This window comes from Macrobrachium nipponense, chromosome 1 (assembly GCF_015104395.2).
Source record: "Macrobrachium nipponense isolate FS-2020 chromosome 1, ASM1510439v2, whole genome shotgun sequence".
Taxonomy (NCBI): Eukaryota; Metazoa; Arthropoda; class Malacostraca; order Decapoda; family Palaemonidae; genus Macrobrachium; species Macrobrachium nipponense.
In genome coordinates this window covers 107,861,780-107,885,462 of record NC_087200.1, presented here as the reverse complement: position 1 = coordinate 107,885,462, position 23,683 = coordinate 107,861,780, and the positions used below count along the sequence as shown (strand labels likewise).

The following is a 23,683-nucleotide window of genomic DNA, read 5'->3' as shown; positions in this document are numbered from 1 at the left end:
CCATATTGGATTTCAAAACTGCCTTGAAAACATATTTTACGAAGAGCGTCACATGCTTATTTTAGTTCGTATGGGGCTTTCATATATCACATTATGTTGACGAAACTTCAATCTTTTGAATGGTATGCTTGGAGTTGTAATTGTATTCTTGTTTCACCATTTAAATATCGAGTAAATAAGACCTGAAAACCGTGATAAGGGTTGGTAGTCGCTGGTTTTTCCCCCTACTGAACAAGAATTTAAAGTAATACTATTTATTCGGACGACTGTAATTAACAAAGGGGCCAGTACTAAACACGGCAAAATACATTGGACGCCCAAATCCCTAGTGGATGTCGTATTCGTGGTTACGTTTCTTGCAGGGTATAATTCTAAAGAGTACTAGTTACCTAGGGTAAAACACTGCATGGCCTGCATCAGGCCAACGACGATCAATGCATGCCACCCTCCGAAAAAGTACATTAGCTATAACCCGTCCTGACACCGGAGATGGGCATCAGTCGCGACTTTTTGTTGGTGAGAAACGGAGCTAAAGACCTCTACTCTCCTTTTGAAGTAAGTATTTTCTCCAGAGTTAGAAATTAAGGCCAAATTTTAAGATTTAAACAGAGGGTAGTGAAAAGGGTGGCCACTGCAGTGGAAATCTCACCAAAACGCTTTAGAAATTTTTAATTACGATTAAATAACTTAGAAGATTGACGCCATCTCGATGTTTACGGAGTCGCTTGTGTCAACAAACTTCCCATTTCTTGTGATAAATCCACACACCACTTGTACCCACAGACGCTGGGGCACTTTCATCACAACAATCGGAACATGGTCCCTTAACAGGATGTTTTTTTTTAAGTAAACAACTGTTTTGGTAGAAGAGGACGACGAAGCGTGCACTTAGGGGGAAAAACCAGCGACTACCAACCCTTATCACGGTGGACAGGTCTTATTCACTCGATATTTAAATGGTGAACCAAGAATACGATTACAACTACAAGCGTACCATTCAAAAGATTGAAGTTTCGTCAACATAATGTGATATATGAAAGCCCCATATGAACTAAAATATGTTTTCAAGGCAGTTTTGAAATCCAATATGGCGGCTACCGTGGGATGTACAGGTTTTGATCAGTGGCGAAAATCATCTTTCCCAGCCTTCCCAGCAATCATTTGAACAATGTTAGCGTATGTATGTAACGTTTATTGATCTTACTCAAGATTGCAGTTGTAATCAGCACAATAAAACATTTTGTTGCCTATATTACTGAAAGTATGAAACTTTTTATTCACGGGGTCATGGTTTGAACTGAATTCATTCTTACCTTGTAATCGGTGGTTTTTATCCTTACTGCCATCACAACTGAAACTCCACAGTGCTTATTTGATTGTTATTATACACATTTTGGTCTCAGTTCACTCCACATTTCACTTTAAACAAGTTGCTGTTCCTGGTTCCTAAGCGCGCGCGCCACAAACACAGTTACGAACAGCAGACGACGAAACTGCAAAGTTTTATTCCCTAAATTGTTTACTTTACTCGTTATTTAGTTCAAATTTACTTTGTTATTTTAAAATGTTAATTTGATTCATGTCTATTATCCCTTTTTTGCAACCAAATTACCCCGAAAAATTACAGATATTTCTAAAGTAGATAAAATCAAATGTTTCTAATGTTTTCGTACATCTGGCTGCCGAAAACCATAGAGGAACGACTACGGATAAGTGAATTATATACATATATTTTTTTTTTGCTTTTTTGTTTTTGCTAGCATTTTTCATTGATTTCAGTCTATATTAGTATTTTGGATTTCTTTAATAACCGTATGCCAGAAATAAATGTAACCTTTAATACTTGCATGCTAAGAATGGCAAAATCATCGTTGCCACATTAGTGGAGGCTTCACACATACGCCGTTTCATTATTAGAAACTGTTTCCATGAATTCTAGTTGTCATAGTAATGCAATATAATGATAAAATTGCTTTAATATTTATATATATATACTTCCAATACATAGCCTAATTTCACCAATTTCAACGTTTTGTGTGTAGTCTTATACCCAGTTTGGAGGGTCAACACATACCGATTGGCAAGAGAGAGAGAGAGAGAGAGAAAGGAAGGCGAAGGAACGAAGAAGGAAAGGGGTGGCAGTGGAGGGGGGGGGAGAGGGTAGGTGGAGCTTTTTACGCGTGTTCGTATCCATTTCTGCATATAATGGAGTTTTTGTCTCTTGGTACAAGGACAAGTGTTGTTATTCTTTACGATTAGTAGTTCACGATACCCTTATAAATTACGGCGCTGGGTGTAATGCACTATAGCAAAATCTCGTTCTGATACGAGTGTTCGTTACAGAAATAGGTATTGCCCAAAAACGTGCTTGCACTGTCGCTGAAACCCAAAGAGTAGGTAGGTATGCTGCTTACTTGGTCAATCAAGTTTTTTTGTAATAATAAAAGTATTTTTTACAAGCTAGATATTGAATAAATTTGTATTTTTCTCAATCAAAACATATGCCCCTCAATGCTAACTTTCCTCTTTTAACGACTTTCTGGTCATTGCAAATTCGGCCCCATAATTTCTTATGGTGCGAAAACAGAGGCCCAGGGACCGAAAACGATTGCGTCACACTACGGCGATAATCCGGCAGTAAAACATCTTCATATATCCAAAAAGTAAATAATAAAGATATATATGCGCATTACGATTATAACAAATACATGAAGAGCTGATAATCTGCATGAATAACTGGTAAACTGTTCTGCAATAAAGTTGGTTCTCACAGCAAGATGCATCGGCTCTGGAATCCAGTACCATGGCAGCTCTCTAGGCTGTCTCCTGGCTGGATCTGTGGTCTCTCACGGTATCCAGATTCGCAGCTTCCTCGGGACCTATCGTCCCCGAGGAAGACTAGGCGTTCAGGAAACTCTGCCAGTCTGGAGGTAGGGGCATCTCCAACCTTGCCCACCAGACGGCCAACCTGTGGGCCAACCTGGTTCTGAGGAGACGGGACTCAGTCCTAACTCACGGAACCAGAGCGGCTGGTCAAGAGGTAATGTTGGGTCTACGCAACGGACCGTTGCTGGGTTCCTCCTCTCTCTTCCCCAGAGAGATGGTGGACGCTGCGGTAGAAAAGCGGAGAGCTGAAGACAGTGACCGCTTAGTACACCAGGCAGTTACGAAGACTTCTGTGCAGTCTCGTTCAACTGCAGCCAAGCCTTGGAGCTTTGCTAGCGCTTCCTCCACTCCTAAGACGTCAGCACCGTCGAGGGTAGCGCGAGGTAAGACCCAGCCTTTCTCTCTTGCTTCAAGAAGTGAGCGTCAGCCCTCCTCTCAAGCCTCCTTCTCTCGTGGGAAAGGGTTTAAGCGGAAGGGGAAGAGAGGGAGATGCTAGAGACGGCGTTCCCCCTCAACTGCTGCCGGAAGTGGCGGGGGTTGCCGGGCGAGCCATTGGGCAACTTGGCAGTGCTATGGAGCCGAGACCTGGGTAGTTGATGTCCTTCGGGAGGGATACCTACTGCCCTTCAAGTTGAGGCCACCCCTCACCTCACACCGGTCCACCTTCAGACGTACGTCCCCGGTTCTGCCAGGGATGTAGCACTGCTTCAAGAAGTAAAGACCATGCTGACTAAAGGAGCTGTGGAGATCGTGCAAGATCAGTCACTGGGTTTCTACAGCTGACTTTTCCTGGTGGAGAAGTCTACAGGGGGCTGGAGATCGGTGATAGATCTCTCTCCCTTGAACCGTTTTGTTCACCAGACTTGGTTTACGATGGAAACAGCACGCTCAGTGCTCGACTCCATCAAGGAGAATGATTTCCTGCTTTCGGTGGACCTGAAGGATGTGTATTTTCAAATACCCATCCACCAGTCCTCCAGGAAGTACCTCCACTTTATCCTCGACGGGACGGTATACCAATTCAGGGCACTTTGTTTCAGTCTCTCAACCACCCCACAGGTGTTCACGCGAGTGTTCACTCAGGTGTCGACTTGGGGCCATTCGGTCAGGATACGTCTGATGAGGTATCTCAATGATTGGCTGGTCCTGGCAAGCTACTGCTCACATTTGCTACAGGACAGAGATTGACTCATCGACTTATGCTGTGATCTGGGGATCGTGGTAAATGTCGAGAAGTCAGATCTCGAACCCAAACAGGGGATAAAGTACCTGGGCATGCTGATTGATATGGTGGCAGCATAAGTCTTCCCCTGTCACAACAGGAACAGTCAGCTCAGCAGTGGGTGTCTTCACCTGCGGTCTCTTCAGTGGAGACTAAAGGAGTGCTGGTCACAGGCATGGGATCCACAATCCTTCCTGGTTCCTCTCACGGAGGAAGGGAGGACCTGGCCTGGTGGCTAGACGACAGGAACCTCTTAATAGGAGTGCCCCTGCGCACTCCCCCTCCATAGATGGGACACTCAGTGGTATTGATGAGCGACAACATTACGGTAGTGGCATACGTCAACAAACAGGGGGCCTAGTGTCCCACCCGTTGCACCAGTTGACGATGCAGGTGCACGAGTGGGCCGTAGCTCACTCAGTAGAGCTGATAGCCAGATACATTCCAGGCAAGAGGTATGTAGTGGCAGACAAGCTCAGCCACCAGAATCAGGTGATTGAGACCAAATGGTCTCTTCACACAGACATGGTGGAAAGGCTCTTCGACCAGTGGGGGCGTCCAGTAGTGGATCTGTTTGCCAGCCGGCAAAACAGAAAACTTCAAGTTTTCTTCTCAGCTGTGCTGGACCCATGGGCAGCTGCAGAGGATGCGTTCCAACACCCGTGGGACAACCTCGTAGTCTACATCTTTCCCTCATTCTGCCTGATTTGCAAGGTGATCAGCATGGTGCTGGTCACCAGCAATCTTCAGATGATTCTGGTGGCACCCAATTGGCCTCAGGCCATTTGGTATCTGGACCTGCAGGCTCTTCTCTCGGAGGCACTGAGAGAGATTTCCCCATGGCACAACCTGCTGTGTCAACCGCATGTAGAATGGTACCACCAGGCAGTTCATTCCCTGTGTCTTCACGGCTGGTGGTTATCCACCATCTCTTGCAAGTGAGAAGCTTTTCTCGCCGAGCAGCAACAGAGATGGCTGGGGATACCTCAGACAGTCCTCTGCAGCAGTATACCAGGGAAAGTGGTCCATCTTCTGTGTCTAGTGTCATGGACAGGGTCTCTCTCCACTCAGAGCCACTCTTCAGCAGGCAGCGGATATCCTGATCTTTCTTCGCCGAGAGAAGCTCCTCTCTGTCTCCGCAGTCAAAGGATACAGCACCGCCCTGGCCCTAGTCCTTAAGCTGTGAGGAGTTGATATTTCCTCCTCCATGGAAATATCTCTCCTAATGAGGAGCTTCGAGAGGTCTTGCCCACCCAGGGAACTCAGGCCCCCTGAGTGGGATGTGACTTGTCTTAAGGAGTTTGACTCGTAGACCCTACGAGCCTCTCCGGGAGTCGTCAGACAGGGATCTGACCCTCAAGAACGTCTTGCTGCTGGCCCTGGCATTGGCAAAGAGAGTAGGAGAACTTCACGGTCTTTCCTTTGATATTAAACACTCGAGGGGATGGGGATCAGTTATGCTCGATTTCATCCCAGATTTCGTAGTGAAGACTCAGAACCCTTCGGTTCCTGATGCCAGGTTCAAGTCCTTCACGATCCCATCCCTAGAGGACTTCACCCGTAGTGATGCAGAAGAGATGCTGCTTTGTCCTGTGAGGGTGCTTTGGCGCTATCTGAAGAAAACTTGACACCTCAGGCCTGATTGTTGACACCTCTTCGTTAGCACTGGGATGACCAAGAAAGAAGTGTCCAAGAGCACTTTCTTTCTGGCTTTGTGAGGTAATCAGGAAAGTGTACGACTCAGACAAGAGTGCCGACACCAGTACCTTTCGTCCGAGAGCCCACGAAGTTAGAGGCATTGGTCCAACCCTTGCATTCCGCAAGAACTTGTCCGTCGCACAGGCGCTGAAGGCAGGGGTGTGGTCCAACCAGACCACCTTCACCTCCTTCTACCTTCGGGATATTGCCCATAGGTCCTTGGACCCTTTTTCCTTGGTACCCGTGGTGGCTGCTCAACAAGTTGTGTAGCTTACCCAGCAGGGGTCGTTGTAGGAGCGGCAGCTGTTGTGACAGGTCGTGCCGCCATGGGCGCCACCGCTCCCGGACCGGTCAGTCCCCACGGAGGGCTCCCAAGTTCGTGGCTCCCATGACGGTCCCACAAGTGGGGTGCTCCGCTCCACCACCACTTGTTCCCCCTGCCATCTCGATAGTTCCTGCTCTAGTACCAGCAAGCCCCTTGGCAGTCCATCGTGCTGGGCAGGCTCTTTCCTTGGCGTCCCTCCCCCTACTTCTGCCTTGCAGAGGAGGTGGAACCGTTTGCCCTCTCCGGTCGGGATCGGGGTGCAAGCCCAGGGCCAGCGGGAGTCCCATGATGGCCCCACTGATTTGGTCCGAGGCTCCTTGCCTAGATGAGCACCCATCCCCACTGGCAGCCCACAGTCCGAGCTGCCCTCTATCATCGACCTCTCCCCCTCTGCCTGTGACGGCCCCTGCTTGCCTCCTAGAGCACGATGAAGATGAGGTGTTCATCCAGGATGAGCTCCAGAGTGCCTTGGAAGGGCAGGGCGCCATGGACGAGGGGTCGACCTTAAGGCGAGTCCTGGCTCTCATTAGGGCCAAGAACCATCTGGTGGAGCCCACCCCGCCTCCTGATGCCAAGAGGTCTGTAGCTGTAGACTTCCTCTTGGGGGGTCCAAAGGAGGTCAAGCCTCCTCTGAGTTTTCCCCCAGCTGGGAACATGACCTAGGCCCTGGCCCATGTAGACCAAGTAGTTGTGGGCACCAAGAACTCCTTGAGGTCCCATGGGTCCCTCAAACTCCTCCTGGCAGCCATGGCCAGGCAGAGGAGAGACTACACTCCTGAGGGCTTCTCGGCTTCCCTTAAGTCCATTGAAGGAGCCCTCACTTCCCTCGCTCCAGGTGTCTCGGAAGAGAGGCTCTTGGAGGGGCCAGTCGCCTTTTCCCAGCTGGAGGCCATGGCGATGGAAGCCATGACTTGGGCTACGCTCCATGTAGCCTCCTGGCTCTACCTCTAGTCTGGGGCAGTGGCCAGGTTCGCTATTGAACACGACCTAAGGGATGAGGCTGAGCTGGCTCAGTTCAAGGAATTAGACCTGTCAGGGCCAAGGTCAGTTAGTTTCCTGACGACCCAGTCCATTACCCAGTGGACCAACTGGGTTCTCCAGAGGAGGGATGCTGTCCTGGCCAGGTTGCCCAGGAGCCTTCCCGACAGAGTGGCCAAGGCCCTGAGGAACTCCCCGCTTACGGGAGAGTCTCTTTTCCCTGAAGAGGTCATAGAGGAGTCCCTGGAACGATGGTGGAAGGCAAGCCAAGACTCCATCTTGTTCAGGGCCTCCTTCTTCAGACACCCAGCCTAATATAGAGCACAGGAAGCCCCCAGCCGAGACAACAGTAGAGTCACGTGGCGCAGCCCTCCTCGTCCAACCTTGAACTCGTATCTGGAGGTTGGAGGGGACAAGGGACTCAGCCAGGGCTCCCTCATCTTCCTCTTCCTCCTTTAGACCTGAAGGAAGTAGGATGCAAAGCCCCCTTCCCTCTCTCCCGCCACAGGTGGGGGTTTGCCTCACGAATCATTGGCGGAACTGGGAGGATCACGGAGACGACCCCTGAGTCCTCAAGGAAGGTCACAGGATCCCCTATCAGGATGGGAACCAGAGGGACGGTCCTTCCAGCCCCGGGACCCCAGTCACGGGGAAGCTTTACTGTTGCAAGTTTGGTCTTTGCTGGAGAAGGGAGCCCTTCAACGGGTGGCGGACAACTCCCCTAGGTTCTTCAGTCGCCTTTTCCTGGTGGGGAAGTTCTCAGGGGTTGGAGGTCTGTCATAGACCTGTCGGTCCTGAATACGTTCGTCCTCAAGACTCCCTTCAAGATGGAGACCCTGAGGTCGGTCCTGGCATCCCTGAGGGAAGGGGACTTAATGTTGTCCATGGCCTCAAGGACGCATACTTCCAGATTCCAGTGCACCCGTCCAGCAGGAAGTACTTATGGATTAGATGGGAGGGCAAGACCTACCAGTTCAGGACTCTGCTTTGATCTTTCCACGGCACCACAGGTGTTCACCAGAGTGTTCTCCCTCATGTCGTCCTGGGCTCACAGGAGGGGTATCCATCTCCTGCGGTACCTGGACGACTGGTTGTTGCTTTCCTCCTTAAGGGAGACCTTAGAGAAGCAGATGGACGAACTTCTATCCTTCTGCTCGGTCCTGGGCTTAGTTCTGAACTTGGAGAAGTTCTATCTGGTCCCAACCACCGGGATGGTGCACCTGGGGGTGGATCTGGATAGGAAGGTGGCTGGGGCCTTCCCCACTGAGGACAGGCTGACCAACCTACAGAGGATAGCTTGGCCATTCCTACAGATCTCCCCCCGCCCAGTGAGAGAGTGGCAGAGACTCCTGGGCCATCTGGTCTCCCTGGAGAAGTTAGTTCTCCAAGGCAGACTAAAATTGAGACCCGTCCAGTGGAACCTGAAGGAGGTTCGTCGCCGAAAGTAGACCCCTCTTCAGAAACTCATGCCCCCCTCTCAGGCCACCAGAGAGGCCCTCCGGTGGTGGTTGGACCGGTCGACCACTCTCCGGAGGGTGCCCCTCTCGGATCTCCCCCCCCAGAGATGCTCCTGTTCACGGACGCATCGAAGGAGGGATGGGGAGCTCACCTGCAGTCCGAAACGAGGGAAGAGGTCTGGATGGAACAGGAGAGGCAGCTCCACATAAACAGGCTGGAGTTACTGGCAATCCAGAGAGCCCAGCTGGGATTTGAACAGGAGATCAGGAACCGGGTGGTGGCTCTGATGTGCGACAACGCCACGGTGGTAGAATATGTCAAGAAGCAGGGTGGGCTGAGGTCCCGTTACATGTGCGATCTCAAATAGACCATCCTGGAGTGGGCCGCAAGCATCGGCATGACCCTGACAGCAAGGTTCATTCCTGGAAAGAGAAACATGATCGCAGACGGGCTAAGCAGGCAGGGGCAGGTGATAGGTTCGGAATGGTCCCTACACCCCAAGGTAACGACAGAATTAATTGAGATGTGGGGCTCCCCCTCCCTGGACCTGTTCACGACGAAGCTAAATGCCAAGCTCCCAGTATTCTGCTCCCGGTGCCTGACCCAGCAGCAGCCTGGGCGGACGTGTTCCAACACCCATGGGACGGGTTGGACGTATACGTGTTACTGCCCTTCGGAGAGATCAGGCAGGTTTTAAACCCCCTAAGAAATTCAAGAGAAACTCAGATGACGTTAGTGGCCCCCATGTGGCCAGACGGAATGGTTCTTGGATCTCCAGGCCCTAATGGTGCAAGGCCCCTGGAAGCTGCCCCTCAGGCCAGACCTTCTAAGACAGCCCCACTTTGAGAGGTTTCACGAAGGTCTCCCAGCTCTATCCCTTCATGGATGGAAACTATTGAGTGGCTGCTGAGTAAGGAGGGCTTCTCTCCTTAGATAGCCTCCCAGATGTTAGGGTACCTGAGGAAGTCGTCCGCGGCCATCTACCAGGCCAAATGGACGGCGTTTGGGAACTTGTGCAGAGGAAGAGGTCTCAAGCCTCTGCAGGCCAAGATTCCCCACATAGCAGACTTCCTGGTACACCTAAGACTTGACAAAGGCCTCTCGGTAGCAGCCGTGAAAGGGATCAGGGTCGCCTTAGGCCAAGTCTTCCTCCTGAAAGGTTTAGAATTGGGTAATTCCAGGCACCTTTTGATGCTAATCAGGAGCTTCAAACAGTCTTGCCACCCCCCAGTGTCTTGAAGGCACTGCAGTGGGGCGTTGCTAGGGTGCTGGATTCCCTGAAGAAGCCCCCTTTCAAACCTCTCAAGGACATCCTAGGCAGGGACCTGACACTGAAGACGGTCTTCCTAGTGGCATTGGCTTCTACCAAGAGAGTAGGGGAGCTGCATGGCCTATCTAATGAGGTATCCCACTTGAAAGGATTGAAAGAGCTCGCCTAAATTAGGTATGTATACCCTCATTCGTGGCTAAGACTCAGAACCCTTCAATCATGGACAACAGGTTCTTAGAGTTCTCAATCCTGGCCATAGCGAGATCAGACGATCCTCAGGACCTGCTCTTGTGTCTGGTCCAGGCAGTGAGGAAGTACCTCAGTAGGACAGCCTGGTTCAGGCCAGCCATTAGGAACCTGTTCGTGTCCACTGGCCGGGAGAAGAAGGCGGTCTCAAAGAACACCATCTCCTTCTGGTTGAGGGAAACGATCAGTAGAGCCTACGAAGGAGCAGGTGTTCCTCTCCCAAAGAAAGCCAGGCCTCTCGACATCGGGCATTGGAGCTTCCCTAACCTTCTCGAAGAACCTAGCGGTCAGCCAGGTCCTAAGGGCCAGAGTGTGGAACAGGCAATCCACTTTTACGGCTCACTACCTGAAGGACTGCACCTGTAAATTGCTCGATTCGTTCGAAATTGGGCTGGTGATGGCTGGCCAACATCAGATCTAGACCTTCACTGAGCATAGGACTCCAGGGGTGTGAGTGGTACTAGTATGAATGTGTATCCCTCTTTTTTCACCCCTCCATCCTCCTTCCTGGGTCTCTGGCAAGTTTTCATAGGACCCAATGAGCCTTCAGGTAAGACAGAGGGTATAAGATGGGATTTAGAAGTGCAAACCATTGCCTTATTGTAGTCACCTTCCCCGGGTTACCCTTCCTTTCTAGCCAGCGCCCTTGGCGAACCCCTTCCCACCCCCACGCATCTCTTTGAGCAGGGCTGGGACTTCACTGGGTACGCCCCTAGACCAACCTCTGGGTCCATTCCCCCCTAAGCTACTCCCTCCTCCTAAAGGATGTCTCCTATTAAAGTAGTTCGAGGTAAGTATACGGTGTCAGAACAAATCACAAATTCTTGGTAATTTGTATTTTTCCTAGTTGTACTTACCTTAAACTACATAGGTTTCAGGCCCTCCCTACTGTCCCTGAGTACCTTAGGGCAGGTACCGTAAGGAGAGGAAAGCAATGAGGACATAGGTCATGGGTGGCATGGCCGTTCACCCTCGGGGCATGTACCTATTTGTGGAAAGAACTGGATTTTTCTGGTCAGTACCGGATTGACATCCAGGATTCTCCTATTAAAGTAGTTTGAGGTAAGTATAGCTAGGAAAAATACAAATTACTAAGAATTTGGGATTTTCTTCTTTCTTGAATAAATGTTACTATTTCTTTAGGAAGCCTATTAAAAAATCTATTTTCAAACACTATGTTAACATGGAACTAAGATAATTTTGAAATTTGAAACATCTATTTGTTCCGACACGGCATACAAACCTTCGGTCCTTTTACAATAGGAAGGTTACTAGCGGCAGCTGGATAGGTCGTAAGCTTTCGAACAAGGGGTTCGGTAGTTAACTGCTTGTCGCCGACACGGCGCGCGCCACGCGACTGGGAGGTAAACAATCACTTTTGCTTTCGGCCTGCTGGCGTGTAGACTGGTATCATCGCTCTCTGCCCGCTTCATCGTCGTTGCTTTCGCATGGTTGTGTTTTTCTTTTTCTATTTATCTAGTGAAACTGAATTGTAAGTACAATCATTTCATCTTTATTTCCATTGAATTCAATTGTGAATTAAAGGATCTTGGTTTCTCCACGCCCTCCGATTACCCGAGTGCCGGGACTGAAGGGCGTAAGTGCGGGAATTCATTTTTCCCAGAAATGATCCTCGTATTGTGTATGCTCGGTGCCGAGGGCGGGGGGAGGGAAGCGCTCGCTCCAGAGCTTATATTTTGGTTGGAAAAATGTGTAGATGAAAATCGTAAGTAAGTGCCCTTTTCATTTTATATTTTTTGACCTATATGCTCGTTGCCGAGCGAATGCGCTCGGCACAAAAACTTATTCTGTATGGAAGTGGAATCGCAAGTACAGTATCTTTTTCATTTTCATATTTATTTTGATTGTAGCAATATCTCATTTTGGATCAGTTTCCGCTTTTACCCGGAATTGATCCTTTCCCCTTTTTATTTGAATGAAGTGAAATCGCAAGTGCAGTTCTTTTTCATTTTCATATTTTATTGAGATTGCATTATTTACTTGGATCAATGTTTCCGCTCTTACCCGGAATTGATCCTTCCCCTTTTTATTGTTTTTTTTTGTAAAGTGAAATCGCAAGCGCAGTATTCTTTTTCATTTTCATATATAGTATTTTGATTACATCAATTCATTATGGATAAAGTTTTCCGTTCATAATCGGGAATGGATCCTTTTACCCTTAGCGCTCGGTACCGAGGGCGCAAATGGGCCGCTCGCTCCGAGCCCTTATTCAATGTCAAGTGAATCGTAATGCAAGATTCTTTTTCATTTTATTCCTTTTTATTATTGATTGCATCAATATTTATTTTGGTTCAAGTTCCGCTCAGACAAGGAATGGATCCTTATGCCCTTGCATTTGGTGACGAGGGCACAATTGCTCTCGGGCTCTTATTATTATTGTTGGGTACATGGGTGCTGTGCTTGTGGGGGTGGGGAACGATAGTCCCCCCCCCCCAGCTCCCACAGATGGCCCTTCCCTTTACCCCTTCGGGGGGGAGGTTATCTAGGTTCTTCTCCTCGCCCGATCCGTCGAGCGCGGGGGAGGGCGCTCGGTGCCCGATCTACAATTATATTCGGGTGGGGTCTTCCGCTCGTTCGGTGTGGGGCTCACCCCCCCCAGCAGCGAGGGGACTTCCCCCCCACTAATCACTACGATGTATTTCCGCAGGTGCTACTGCCACGAGGGTGGACCTTGGTGAGGTATGGGCGTCCTTCGATTTGCAGGGCGTGCCTAGTGTCCAGGGGCGGCGGTTCTATGTCTGGGCCTGCTGCGGTCACCCATGGAGTGGTGACCACGACAACGATATCGACTCCAGGTGACGACGTCCCTCCTCACCTGGTGGTACTTGCCTCATGTGGTAACAGTCTTGCCTACAGCCGCTGTGAAGTGCCGTTGCCGTACCGAGAGGGGGGCGTGCTGCCGCCGCTCGTGGTTGCCGCGCTGCCTCGACACACTTCCGCTGCCCTAGAGCTCGCCCCTGGACCTGCCGCCGGTACCAGGATGTTGCTGGCTGCTGCTCCACCTCCTGTGTTTCCGGTGCTGCCTGCCGTACCTGCCGATTCTGTGCTGACTGTCCATGCATCGTTGCTGCGCTGGCTGTCCCTGCTGTTTGCTGCGCTGGCTGTCCCTGCCATTGCTTGCGCTGGCTGTCCCTGCCGATGCTGTGCTGGTTGTGCCTGCTAGTCCTGAGAAATGCCCTACCTGCTGACGTCGTCTCCTGTTTTCGTGGTGTTACTACCCCAGACTTTGGTCTGTCTGTACAGGTGCGTCCGGGCCCTGTGGCTTCGGCTACAGCAGCCCCGGCTCCGCCCTGGATGGCAGATCTTACGTCTGTCCTGAGGAAGCTGACGAAGAAGAGGAGGAGGTGTCGTCGTCTTCATCTTCTTCATCGTCGTTCGCTGCCGCCTCTTCCCCTTCGACTTCTAGGCTTCACGTGCCGAGGAAGAAGAAGGTTGCCTCCTCCCTCCTAAGAAGTCTCCCTCGGGAGCTTCTCGGGACCCATCTCACCTCGGTGGGACGGGAGGGTTCCTTCCGCTGGTCCTCCTGCTCCTTCGGGAGCGGGGCCCGTCTCTTCTTCCGCAAGGAAGAAGACTACGGGGACCAGAGGGGTACCGGCTAACACCGGTACTTCCTCGCCTGGTGTCAGTGGTTCTGCCACTGCATCAGGGTCTGTCTTGGCCTCTTGTTCGCAGGAGGTACCGAGTGTACGGTCGCCTACCAGCGACCGTGCAGGCCAGGAACCAGACCTCTGACCCCCGCCCCTCAGCGTCAGGTTCACGGCACGGAGCGGAAGACTGGTGACAGCCGCTCACGGACGCTAGCGACTCTCGACCAGACCAGCTCTCGCTCTCGCGGCGACCAGCTGGCTACCCAGGCTGACATGACTTGGTCCACGACCGGCCACAGGCTGAGGCTGGGAAGAGGTCCCCCCGTTCGCCGGTGCCAGCCACGGCTGGAACCAGCAACGTGACGTGCCGTGAGGACAAGCACCGGTCTCACCGTGACAGTGGATCCTGCAGGTCGCCTGACCGTCGCTCTCACAGAGAGCGATCGGGTACGGCAACCAGCACCAGCTCTTCTGACACTCGAGATCGGGGCCGCTGTGCTCAGTCCAGCCATTCTCCACAGCGAGACGGTTCAACCAGGCCTGCAGCTCGATCGCCACCGCGGGTTGACGATCGCCTGCAGCCCTCCAAGCCTGCTGGTTCTGCCAGCGAGCGAGGAGGGAGCGTCAGGTCCTGCCTCTCCCGTACCTTCAACCAACCTCCTCGGGTTACACCGGGAGGAGCGAGGTATTGAGGAGTGATCGTGAGGGGTGCGCCCCTCATGATCCCACCACGACGCCCTACGTGCCAGGGACGGTTCTTGGACCGGCCAGGACGTATGCGCAAGTGGCTGGAGGAGACCGAGAGGGCTGTCGCTGTTCCCCCTTCTTCTTAGGAGGAAGGTTCTCGGAATATGCTCTTGTTCGAATGGCCTTAAAACGGGTTACCTAATCAGCAAGATGCTGTGACTTCCGAGATCCAGAGGAACTTTGCCGAGGTTATGGCGCTGATTCGTCAGCACAACGACCTCGGGGAAGGATCGCCGCTCCCACCAGCAGAGCCACGTCTCGGCTCGAGTCGTTTTGGGGCCCGAGAGGGAACCCAAATCGACGGTGGGTCTGCCGCGATCGGAGCTTGCCGACTGTGTTGAACCAGGTAGTCTCTCGTCTCCGGACAAGAAGGCTCTCTCAGTTCTGGCCGGTCGAACAAGCTACTTCACCTCCTCTACAGCGACAGAGGCGTTTCTACGTGTCTTCGGACACCGTATTTGAATACCCCTTCGGTCCTCCTGAGAGGTTTTGACCTCGACGAGGACTGGAATGAGTCGGAGGACGGTATCGGCTCTCTCCTGTCAGTTGTCGATCAGCCCCACCCAGACGACGTTCACAGTGGCGGCAGACCTTACCTACAGTATGAGTTCGTAACCCTCCTTGGGAAAACGTTTTCTCCTGACGATACGTTTTCCCAGGCTCTGAGAGGCCATCCCCTTAAGGCGATGGCTGCTCCTTTTCTTCTCCAACTGCTAGTTCCGCTGGGAAGGCGAGCCAGTATCCAATTCCTCCCCCATTCCCTCTCTCCTTACGGCTTACGAGGGAAAGGGGTAGGATCCTAACAGAGATTTTCTGCTGTAGATCCCACGTTAGGGCTGCGCTAACGGGGGACCTTCGGGTCCTACCTGACGTAAGCCCCTTTCGTTAAGGAGGGATCCTGCCCCTTTCTCGATTTCTACGGGAATCGAGAGGACCACCAGCCGATATCGTTTGACGAATTCGGTAGAATTCTAAGCAGAGTGCTTAGAATTCTACGGAATTTCTAGCGCACGTCAAGACGTGTTCGAGTTTTTTAATCGATCTCCAAACACTTTAGGCCGAGACCAACGGTCCAAAGTGAGCGAGAATCCCCGATAATTGTTACACGATAATCGGGGAAGCCTCGCTTATGCTCCCGAATTCCTGTAATTTCCTAGCATTTGGAAGAAGACTGCTGCTGAAAGAAGAGTATCTCACAGTATGGGGATTAACCTGGAATAGAGAAGAACGGACGGGAACTTCCAGTTTGGCTTGAACTATCGTCTTCGGTATTCTGTTCACCATTGAAGCTTTCCTTTGGAAAGACTTCTCCTTCACTCTCTTGACTAGAGAATGAAGGCGGTCGATCTCCAATCCTTATTCTCATTCCTCGAGGGGAAAGAATTTAGGATGGAGGTCGTGGTACAGAACCTACAAATATACTACGTATATTACCCTCGCAACATGATTCTTTTAACAGTTGAATTGTCCGGGGGGTAGGCGCATACCGTAGTTAACTCTACGGTTTGTGACCGAGACGAATTGTATCTTAATTGAACTGCAACTCGGGGTTGCCTGCAACCTCCCAGCAGTTATCAGTTTCGATTTTAGATACTTGGTATTGTCACGACAACACCAAATCAGCTTTTGTATTTACCGAAATCCGTTTCGTTTAAATATAATTGCTCGAGCGTATTCTTTATGCTCGATGGTTCTAGCCGAACGCATTCCTTCGTGGAAGGGATTACCTGGCAACTCAGGATGACGAGTCACCGAGAGCTACTGCGTATTGAACTGCCTGATAGCAGCTCAGTATCAGCTAGGTCTCCGAGATGCACGGTCGGTTACGTCTCTCTCTCCCTGGTTTGATTGACTACCGAACCGTATCTCTACCCAACAATCATGGACTTAGGTCTCTGATTAACGGGGATTCTCGCAATAATGAAGGGACCATCTACTGCTGTGACGCTCGATTTTCATCGCCTTCGACATTGCGAGAATTTTCAACAGAGATATCTCTTGGGACTCTTTCATCTTTCTGTTTTACCGCATGGTAACAGAAGTCTGTACTAGTCTCCCGCTGCATCGCACCGCGATAATGCGAATGATTTTTTGCAGACATCCTGAGTTTGTCTTCAAAATATCTCGTATTCGTAGGTGTGGCAATTATTCATGTTCGCCCCGAATTAACAGATGTGTCAGAAGACATAGCCTACTCTCCGACCTGACAGCTCTACTTCCAAATGTTCACAGCCCATGAAGCAGTTCTTCAGGCACTTTTTTCCCTGTGTCTTCATTACTGAAAAGCGCTCCGCTTTTATTGCACTACGATCCTCACCGGACAGCAATGAATAGCGGTTAGCGTTCTCAGTCTTTGTAGACAGGTTCAGAATCTTGAGAATCCTTTTCTCTCGGTCAGCTGTGAAGACGTAGGTTGCATTTTCTGCTACACTTCGTCTTTCAACGACACATAGTGTTGTTTCTCCTTAGCTGAGAAAACAATCAACATATATGAGATAATCTTGCCAGTCAGGGACCTAGGTCTCTAGAAGGCAATTGACTTTCGCCTGTTGGGCACATGCCTTAAGAGAATCATCACCTCGCCTTCTGGCATCGGTGACGAACAAATTATTTGTTTAGTCTCTTGGCATAACCCTTTTAAGGCAAAGGTCGTGACTTGCTCGGGTGCTTGGACAACTTGCCTCCTACCGAACGCAGTCAGTCGGCAGCTGTCAGAAGCGCCCAAGTCAGTTACGAACTTCGCTGTGGACTTAGTTCGGTTGTTCCATAACAGTCTTTTCTTCGTCCTAACGGCTTGTCACAGTACCCATGAACCATCGACACCCACCATTCGGAGTGTTCAGTGTCCTATCCACTACCGAGAAAGAAGAACTTCAACCTGCATGGGGAATAGGAGAATGTGAGACACTTCGCTGCAGACGGATAGACCAGTATGGGTACAGGACATCACCGAAGTCGAGAAGAGGGATAGGTCATACGACCATTCCCTTCCCTTCTTTTCCTCTGAGGTAATTGCATGACTTTTCCTGCGAAGTCGAAGCATCCAGGGGATGGGGATTCGTGACGCTCGATTTCGTACCGAACTTCGTAGCGAAGACTCAGAACCCTTAGGTTCCTGACGATCGGTTAGAGTCCTTCACAATCCCCTCCCTAATGGACTTCACCGCCTTCGATGCGAAGGAGATGCTGCTTTGTCCTGTAAAAGCGCGACCCGCGCTTTCTGAAGAAACTCGACATCCCAGGCTGAGTGTTGAAGACTCTTCGTCAGCACCAAGATGACCTAGAAGTACACTCCCTCGAGTTACACAAGAACTTCTCCGTGGCGCAGGTACTGAAAGGCAGGGGTCTGGTACAACCAGACCACTGGCACCTCCTTCTACCTTTTGGATATTGCCCACAGGTCCTTGGATCGTTTTCCTTGGGACCCGTGGTGGCTGCTCAACACGTTGTGTAGCTAACCCCCCGACCCTAGCAGGCTGAACAGCATCGAGTCCTGGTGTGACTGTAAGAATAGATAAGTGAATGAGAGAGTGACTGGCTTCTCTCCTATCTTTTTCTCCCCCTCTAACCTGTGGGTAGAAAAGGGATACGGTCATCACCTTGCTGGATAAGGACGAGATGCAGGTGAGCTACTCGACAGAGCCCCATCCTATCCCTTTCACTAGGGATGGGAGCGAATATCCACCACTTCCTCCTACAAGGGGGGGGAAGTGGATGCCAACAAGAGACAAACCATAACTTTGTTGCCTCTTGCAAATAGGAACTTGTTCTTGTTTGCTGGTACGAAGAGATACGCTTGCCTCTCTCTTAGTACTTGGTCCAGAGGTCTGACCATTGATCCTGCGGTGCACACCCCGATCAATCGGACAGAGGCTTGGATCCCTCCCTCGCTCTTACGACCAGGGAGGCATTCTAAGGTTGGGCGAACACCAGTCTGTTCACAAAAGACTCAGATTCCTCCCACCAAGAAGTGAGTCTTCCTATTGTAAAAGGACCGAAGGTTTGTATGCCGTGTCGGAACAAATGACAATTTGTCCAAAATTGCATTTTTCCTAACTATACAAACCTGAGGTCCTTTTACAATAGGAAGGTTACTAGCGGCAGCTGGATAGGTCGTAAGCTTTCGAACAAGGGGTTCGGTAGTTAACTGCTTGTCCGACAGGCGCGCGCGACTGGGAGGTAAACAATCACTTTTGCTTTTGGCCCAAGCAAAAACTGCAGAGTGAGGGGTGGCATGAGGTGGGACTATGTGTAAAAGGACCTCAGGTTTGTATAGTTAGGAAAAATGCAATTTTGGACAAATTGTCATATTTGGAATCCAAATACCAACTTCAGTTTGTAATCATGGTTTGATGCTCTTCGTTTCAGAGGATAACTTAGTAGTTGGTACAAGGCAGGGTCATCTGCTTATGTATGCTGTCACAGAAACCTCCCAGGGAAGATGGGATGTGTCCCTCCTGTGCTCTAACAAAAATTTCTCAAGAAAGCCAATCTCGCAAGTTCAAGTTGTTCCAGAACACCAGATCATTGTATCATTGTCAGGTGAGAAAACAAGTATGTATTGCATGTTCCAATGAGGCATTTTTGTTTTATATTTTGTTTTTGTTGTTATTTATAATTTATAAAAAATATTTCTTTTGGTTCTTTTGCTTTGGATTTTAAAAAGTTTAGAAAGAAGTCAGTCGTTCTGAGGTGTTTCAAGTGTTAAACCAATACAAGGAAAATGTTCTTAGATGCAGTGAGAACATGCCAGGTATGTTGATTGAAATGGTCTTTTCATAATGTCATTTCTTAATTTTGATTTCTTGGCTTGTAGTGTTTTGTATAGTAAACCTTTTGTAGCTGAAATGCATTCCTCCTGCTTCCTTTTATAGTTCTCAGGACTGCACTTACTTGTCTGTTTCTGTAGATGCTCTTTAAATCAGATCGCCAGTGTAGTAGTGCGTACATACTATGAGATATATTGTTAAGGAAATGTGTTATCGTACATGTGCCAGTGTGGATTAGATTTTTTGTATAGTATTGTATTTCAGTAGATTATTACTAATGTTTCGTATGGAGAAGCAAATCCACAGTTATGTAAATGTACATATATTTAGATTTAAAAACAGCAAGGATAGCTTTCGAGAATCTGTTCGGTTCCCCTTATTTATCTGACACGTTGATATAGCACTACAGCAAAGTAAACAAAACAGTAGTAAAAAATTAAGTGACTTTTTTATAAACAATGGAACCGGTCGTCAAGTATAAATCAGGCAATGCCGTCGTTTTCTGATGAAACCCCGCCAGTCGCCTGGAATGTCTAATTGGTCCTTGCCCAATGCGGTTGTTCTGATGGTCCTCTTCAACAGCATAGGCGCCGGCAGCATCGGTTACTGGAAGTAGCCGAGTTACCTGAACGGGAGAAAGAGAGGCAACCCCAGCATCACATGTGGCTAAAGAGACAACACTATCATAATGTTCTTTATTCTTAAAACCTTTAATATATTTCTTGGAAATAAGGTTATTGGTGAATGTATCTTCCTGTGAAGATAAATTCACTAATAACCTTATTTCCAAGAAATATATTAAAGGCTTTAAGAATAAAGAACATTATGATAGTGTTGTCTCTTTAGCCACATGTGATGCTGGGGTTGCCTCTCTTTCTCCCGTTCAGGTAACTCGGCTACTTCCAGTAACCGATGCTGCCGGCGCCTATGCTGTTGAAGAGGACCATCAGAACAACCGCATTGGGCAAGGACCAATTAGACATTCCAGACGACTGGCGGGGCTTTCATCAGAAAACGACGGCATTGCCTGATTTATACTTGACAACCGGTTCCATTGTTTATAAACAAGTCACTTAATTTTTTACTACTGTTTTGTTTACTTTGCTGTAGTGCTATATCAACGTGTCAGATTGATAAGGGGAACTGAACAGATTCCCGAAAGTTATCCTTGCTGTTTTTAAATCTAAATATATGTACACTTACATAACTGTGGATTTGCTTCTCCATTTGAAGGCTCGTGCTACTATGAGGATTTTTTAATGTTTCTTATGTAAGCATGCGTAATTCAATAGTATATAACGAGTGAATGTATTCACTGTGAAAAAACTGGTGGAAGATAGAAGTTAGCATGACTTGCTTGGTGTACATGGGTACTTTATAAATGAGCTGTCCTTGGAGGCTTTGTAAATATGTTGATGGGTGTTTTGTAAATGTGATATACGTACTTCCTTCATGTTTTAGTAATTATCATGATGATGTGTGTTTGAATTGCCATGTTGTCTTTGCTTTCTTCTATGGCATTTTCCATGATTCCTTGGTCTATTCTGCAGGTCAACATCCTTCGATTATGATACTTACTTGATGTCTGACTAAAAGTTCCTCCTACCCTTTATTTACATGTTCATACCATCTCTGTCCTATGTGCTAGTGTGAATAAAATTTCATAATTCATTAGATTACTAGCTATGTTGCTTAGTCAGCCCTGTTATTTTAATGATACCATATTATGAAAACTCACTTTCACTACTTGTGTTAGTGGTACTAAACTTATGTACTTTGAAAAGGATGGCATGTGGTAAAACTGTGTGCAGTATGAATTAAATTATATAGGAATTGATAAACATTCAGTATTCATGAAATGCATATAATGAAGTGTGTTACTCTGCTAAATTCACATAAGATTTCCTCCTAAAGCAACATAAATTGTTGATTGTTCCTATGCATTATACAAACCATTTGTCCTTTACATAAGGATTAACTTTCAGCGAAGGCTGGAATCCGGTTGTAAGAAAATAACAACAAGGTAGTTAGGCAGTAACTGCTTGTCCGATAGTCGGGAGTCCCTCCCGACTGGACGTAAACATCCCACTTTGTTTTCGGCCGGCATCGTGTTCGGATGTCTCTCTCTGCCCTCTCCTGTCGTGAGAAATTGTGAGATCTTTCTTTTTTGTTTTGTTTGTGTGGTTTATGAAATTTGTGTTTGCTTTACTATGTTGCAAACCCAAAATTTATGTGCCTTTCACCCTCCATTTGCGCAGAAATGGGAGGCGGGCATTGTGGGATTTCTGCTCGAAAGTGAACTTAAAGCCTCACTTCTTATGCGCTAAGTACCAAAAGTGTGAGTGTGAAAAGTTAATACTTTCTTTCAGGGTAATTGCTTCCTCCCGCTTCTTCGCTTGATACGTCACGCGTAGAGGAGGAGGGGGCAGATGTGATTACCCAATATTTATGTGGAAACGAGAGTTGTTCTTACACATAATGTAAACCCTTGATCCTGTAATTTGGGTAATAGTTCCATATATAGAGGAACTCAGGTGTATAGAATTAGGGAAAATACAATTTCCTTTACGAGAATTGTGTTTTTTTCTTACTAATATGTCTTTTGTTCCCTCAGGTGTGTCTGACCTCGCCATTGGGAACATGCAGGTGTGGTGGATTTCGGCTTACCTGGCACTCCCTCCTCCAGGGGCCTCTGAACCATGTTTCAGCAGCCCCTGTGACTCATGGGAAAGAGGAGGACGACAATGACCATGTCAATGCCTGTGTATGTGGCACCACCATATTTGCTGGACACCCAGCATGTGACGTCTATGACTCCCTCTGCTATGATGTCACCAGTCCCACATACTTTGGAGGTGGAAATTTCCGCCTCCTCCTCCAGGCTATGTCATCCTTGCTCCCCCAGCTGGTGGTGAATACCCAAAGATAACGCCCTTGTTACGGCCTCTGAGAGAGAGGTCCACTTCAGGTTCGATATGAAGTAAATAAAAATATTTCAACACCAACAGTTGAAACTGGGGATACGAATATAGAAAGAAACACTAACACAACAAAGGTTTATTTACAAGCTTACTAACAAAGGTAAATGCAGAATGGTATCTCCTATTTACATAAAAAAATAGAATCTTACACTGCATAAACTGGGGGAACAGTGAGGTAATTCAAATACTTGCTGCTTAGTTTAGAGACTCGAAGCGATGGCTTCACAAAAGGAGAACGGCGATTGCAGACGCCTCTTGACTCCGTATTGCAGAAAATAAAGTCTACAGTACTCTTGATACTTGAAAGGCAGGAACTCCCCAAAACCTCTAGCAGGACATTTCTTCTCTGAAGTCTTCCCCAACGTCGAAATAACTCAGTTGTCCACTCCTGAAGATGGCTTGACCAAAATCCAACCAACTCTCGAGCAACTTTTCTTCTGATCCTTCGTCGGTCCCTTTTTCTCTTATCTCTCTTGGATGATCTCTGCTGCTGCTGATCTCTCACTGATAATCTGATCAGTGGCTCTTACTGAGGATATCTCTCTGTGACTAACTGATGAACTCCCTCTGACGATCTCTGCTTTCTCCTACTTAGACCGTCGTATTTATACGGCACTCTGGGGGCGGGGCCTACGGCAAGCGTCACAGACTCCCAAGATTACTAGAACTTCTTAGAAGACTCTCGACGGAGTATTGCATCGTATTTCGCTGTGTTTCTCCCGACACTTAGGCACGTGTTGCGCTCCAAACACGCCCAACGATTCCAGAACAACCGCGAGAACAGGCACCTCCAACACGGGCGCGAAAGCCTCCTTACCTCCTTATTGCGAAATTTCTCGAAAATGCATTTTCCTTTCCTTTATCTTTCTTTGCTATGAAGCAATTACCATCACACCCCCCCCCCAAAAGAGAAAAAAATTAAATCAACTGATTTTATTTTTTTTTTTCTAAAGAGAAGCAAGAATTAAACAGCAGGGAAACAATTCTGCATAAAGCTTTAATACTTCTCCATTCACTCAACCACTCGTGCCAAAACAGAAAACGGTCACTAGGCTACTCATTCTGAGAAATCTCTAGAGAGGCTATCAGCTAATACATTATCCTTTTCTCTTACTTTTTCTGTTTTCTGAACTCTGATTAAAACTTTGAAATGCTAAAACACCTCTTGTGTTTTTTTTCTCAAAACTAATTTCTCTCAGTAACTAATTTCTCTCACATAGAACACTGGCGGTGGCCATGGTACTGGGCGTTCTTTATAATTCTGAAGCAAATTTACATTCATTGCCTTTGCTCTACTCTTACCCACATTAATTCTATAATGTATATTTCCCCTCTCCTCTAACACTGAAAGAGGACCTTCGAAATTATATGGTAAAGCGGAACCTTCTTTCTGTACCAGTACTAAAACTTTCTCTCTTACACACAAACTTCTACACAAACTTCTCTCATTTGCTCTAAGATCACGGTTCCTTTCAGTTTCCCCTTGACTTCTGTT

General features: G+C 48.4%; 1 protein-coding gene across 2 annotated transcripts in view; it reads left to right on the top strand.

Moving 5' to 3' along the window:
* Positions 1 to 23,683, top strand: part of LOC135219537 (vam6/Vps39-like protein) — a 405,404-nt gene that overhangs the window by 27,993 nt on the left and 353,728 nt on the right. Inside the window, exon 2 of one of the 2 annotated variants that reach the window (XM_064256380.1) lies at positions 18,807 to 18,980. In XM_064256380.1, the coding sequence (XP_064112450.1) occupies positions 18,807 to 18,980 (174 nt within the window). Of the gene's footprint in view, positions 1 to 18,806; positions 18,993 to 23,683 lie in introns of both variants that reach the window. The other variant, XM_064256379.1, reaches the window with a different exon arrangement.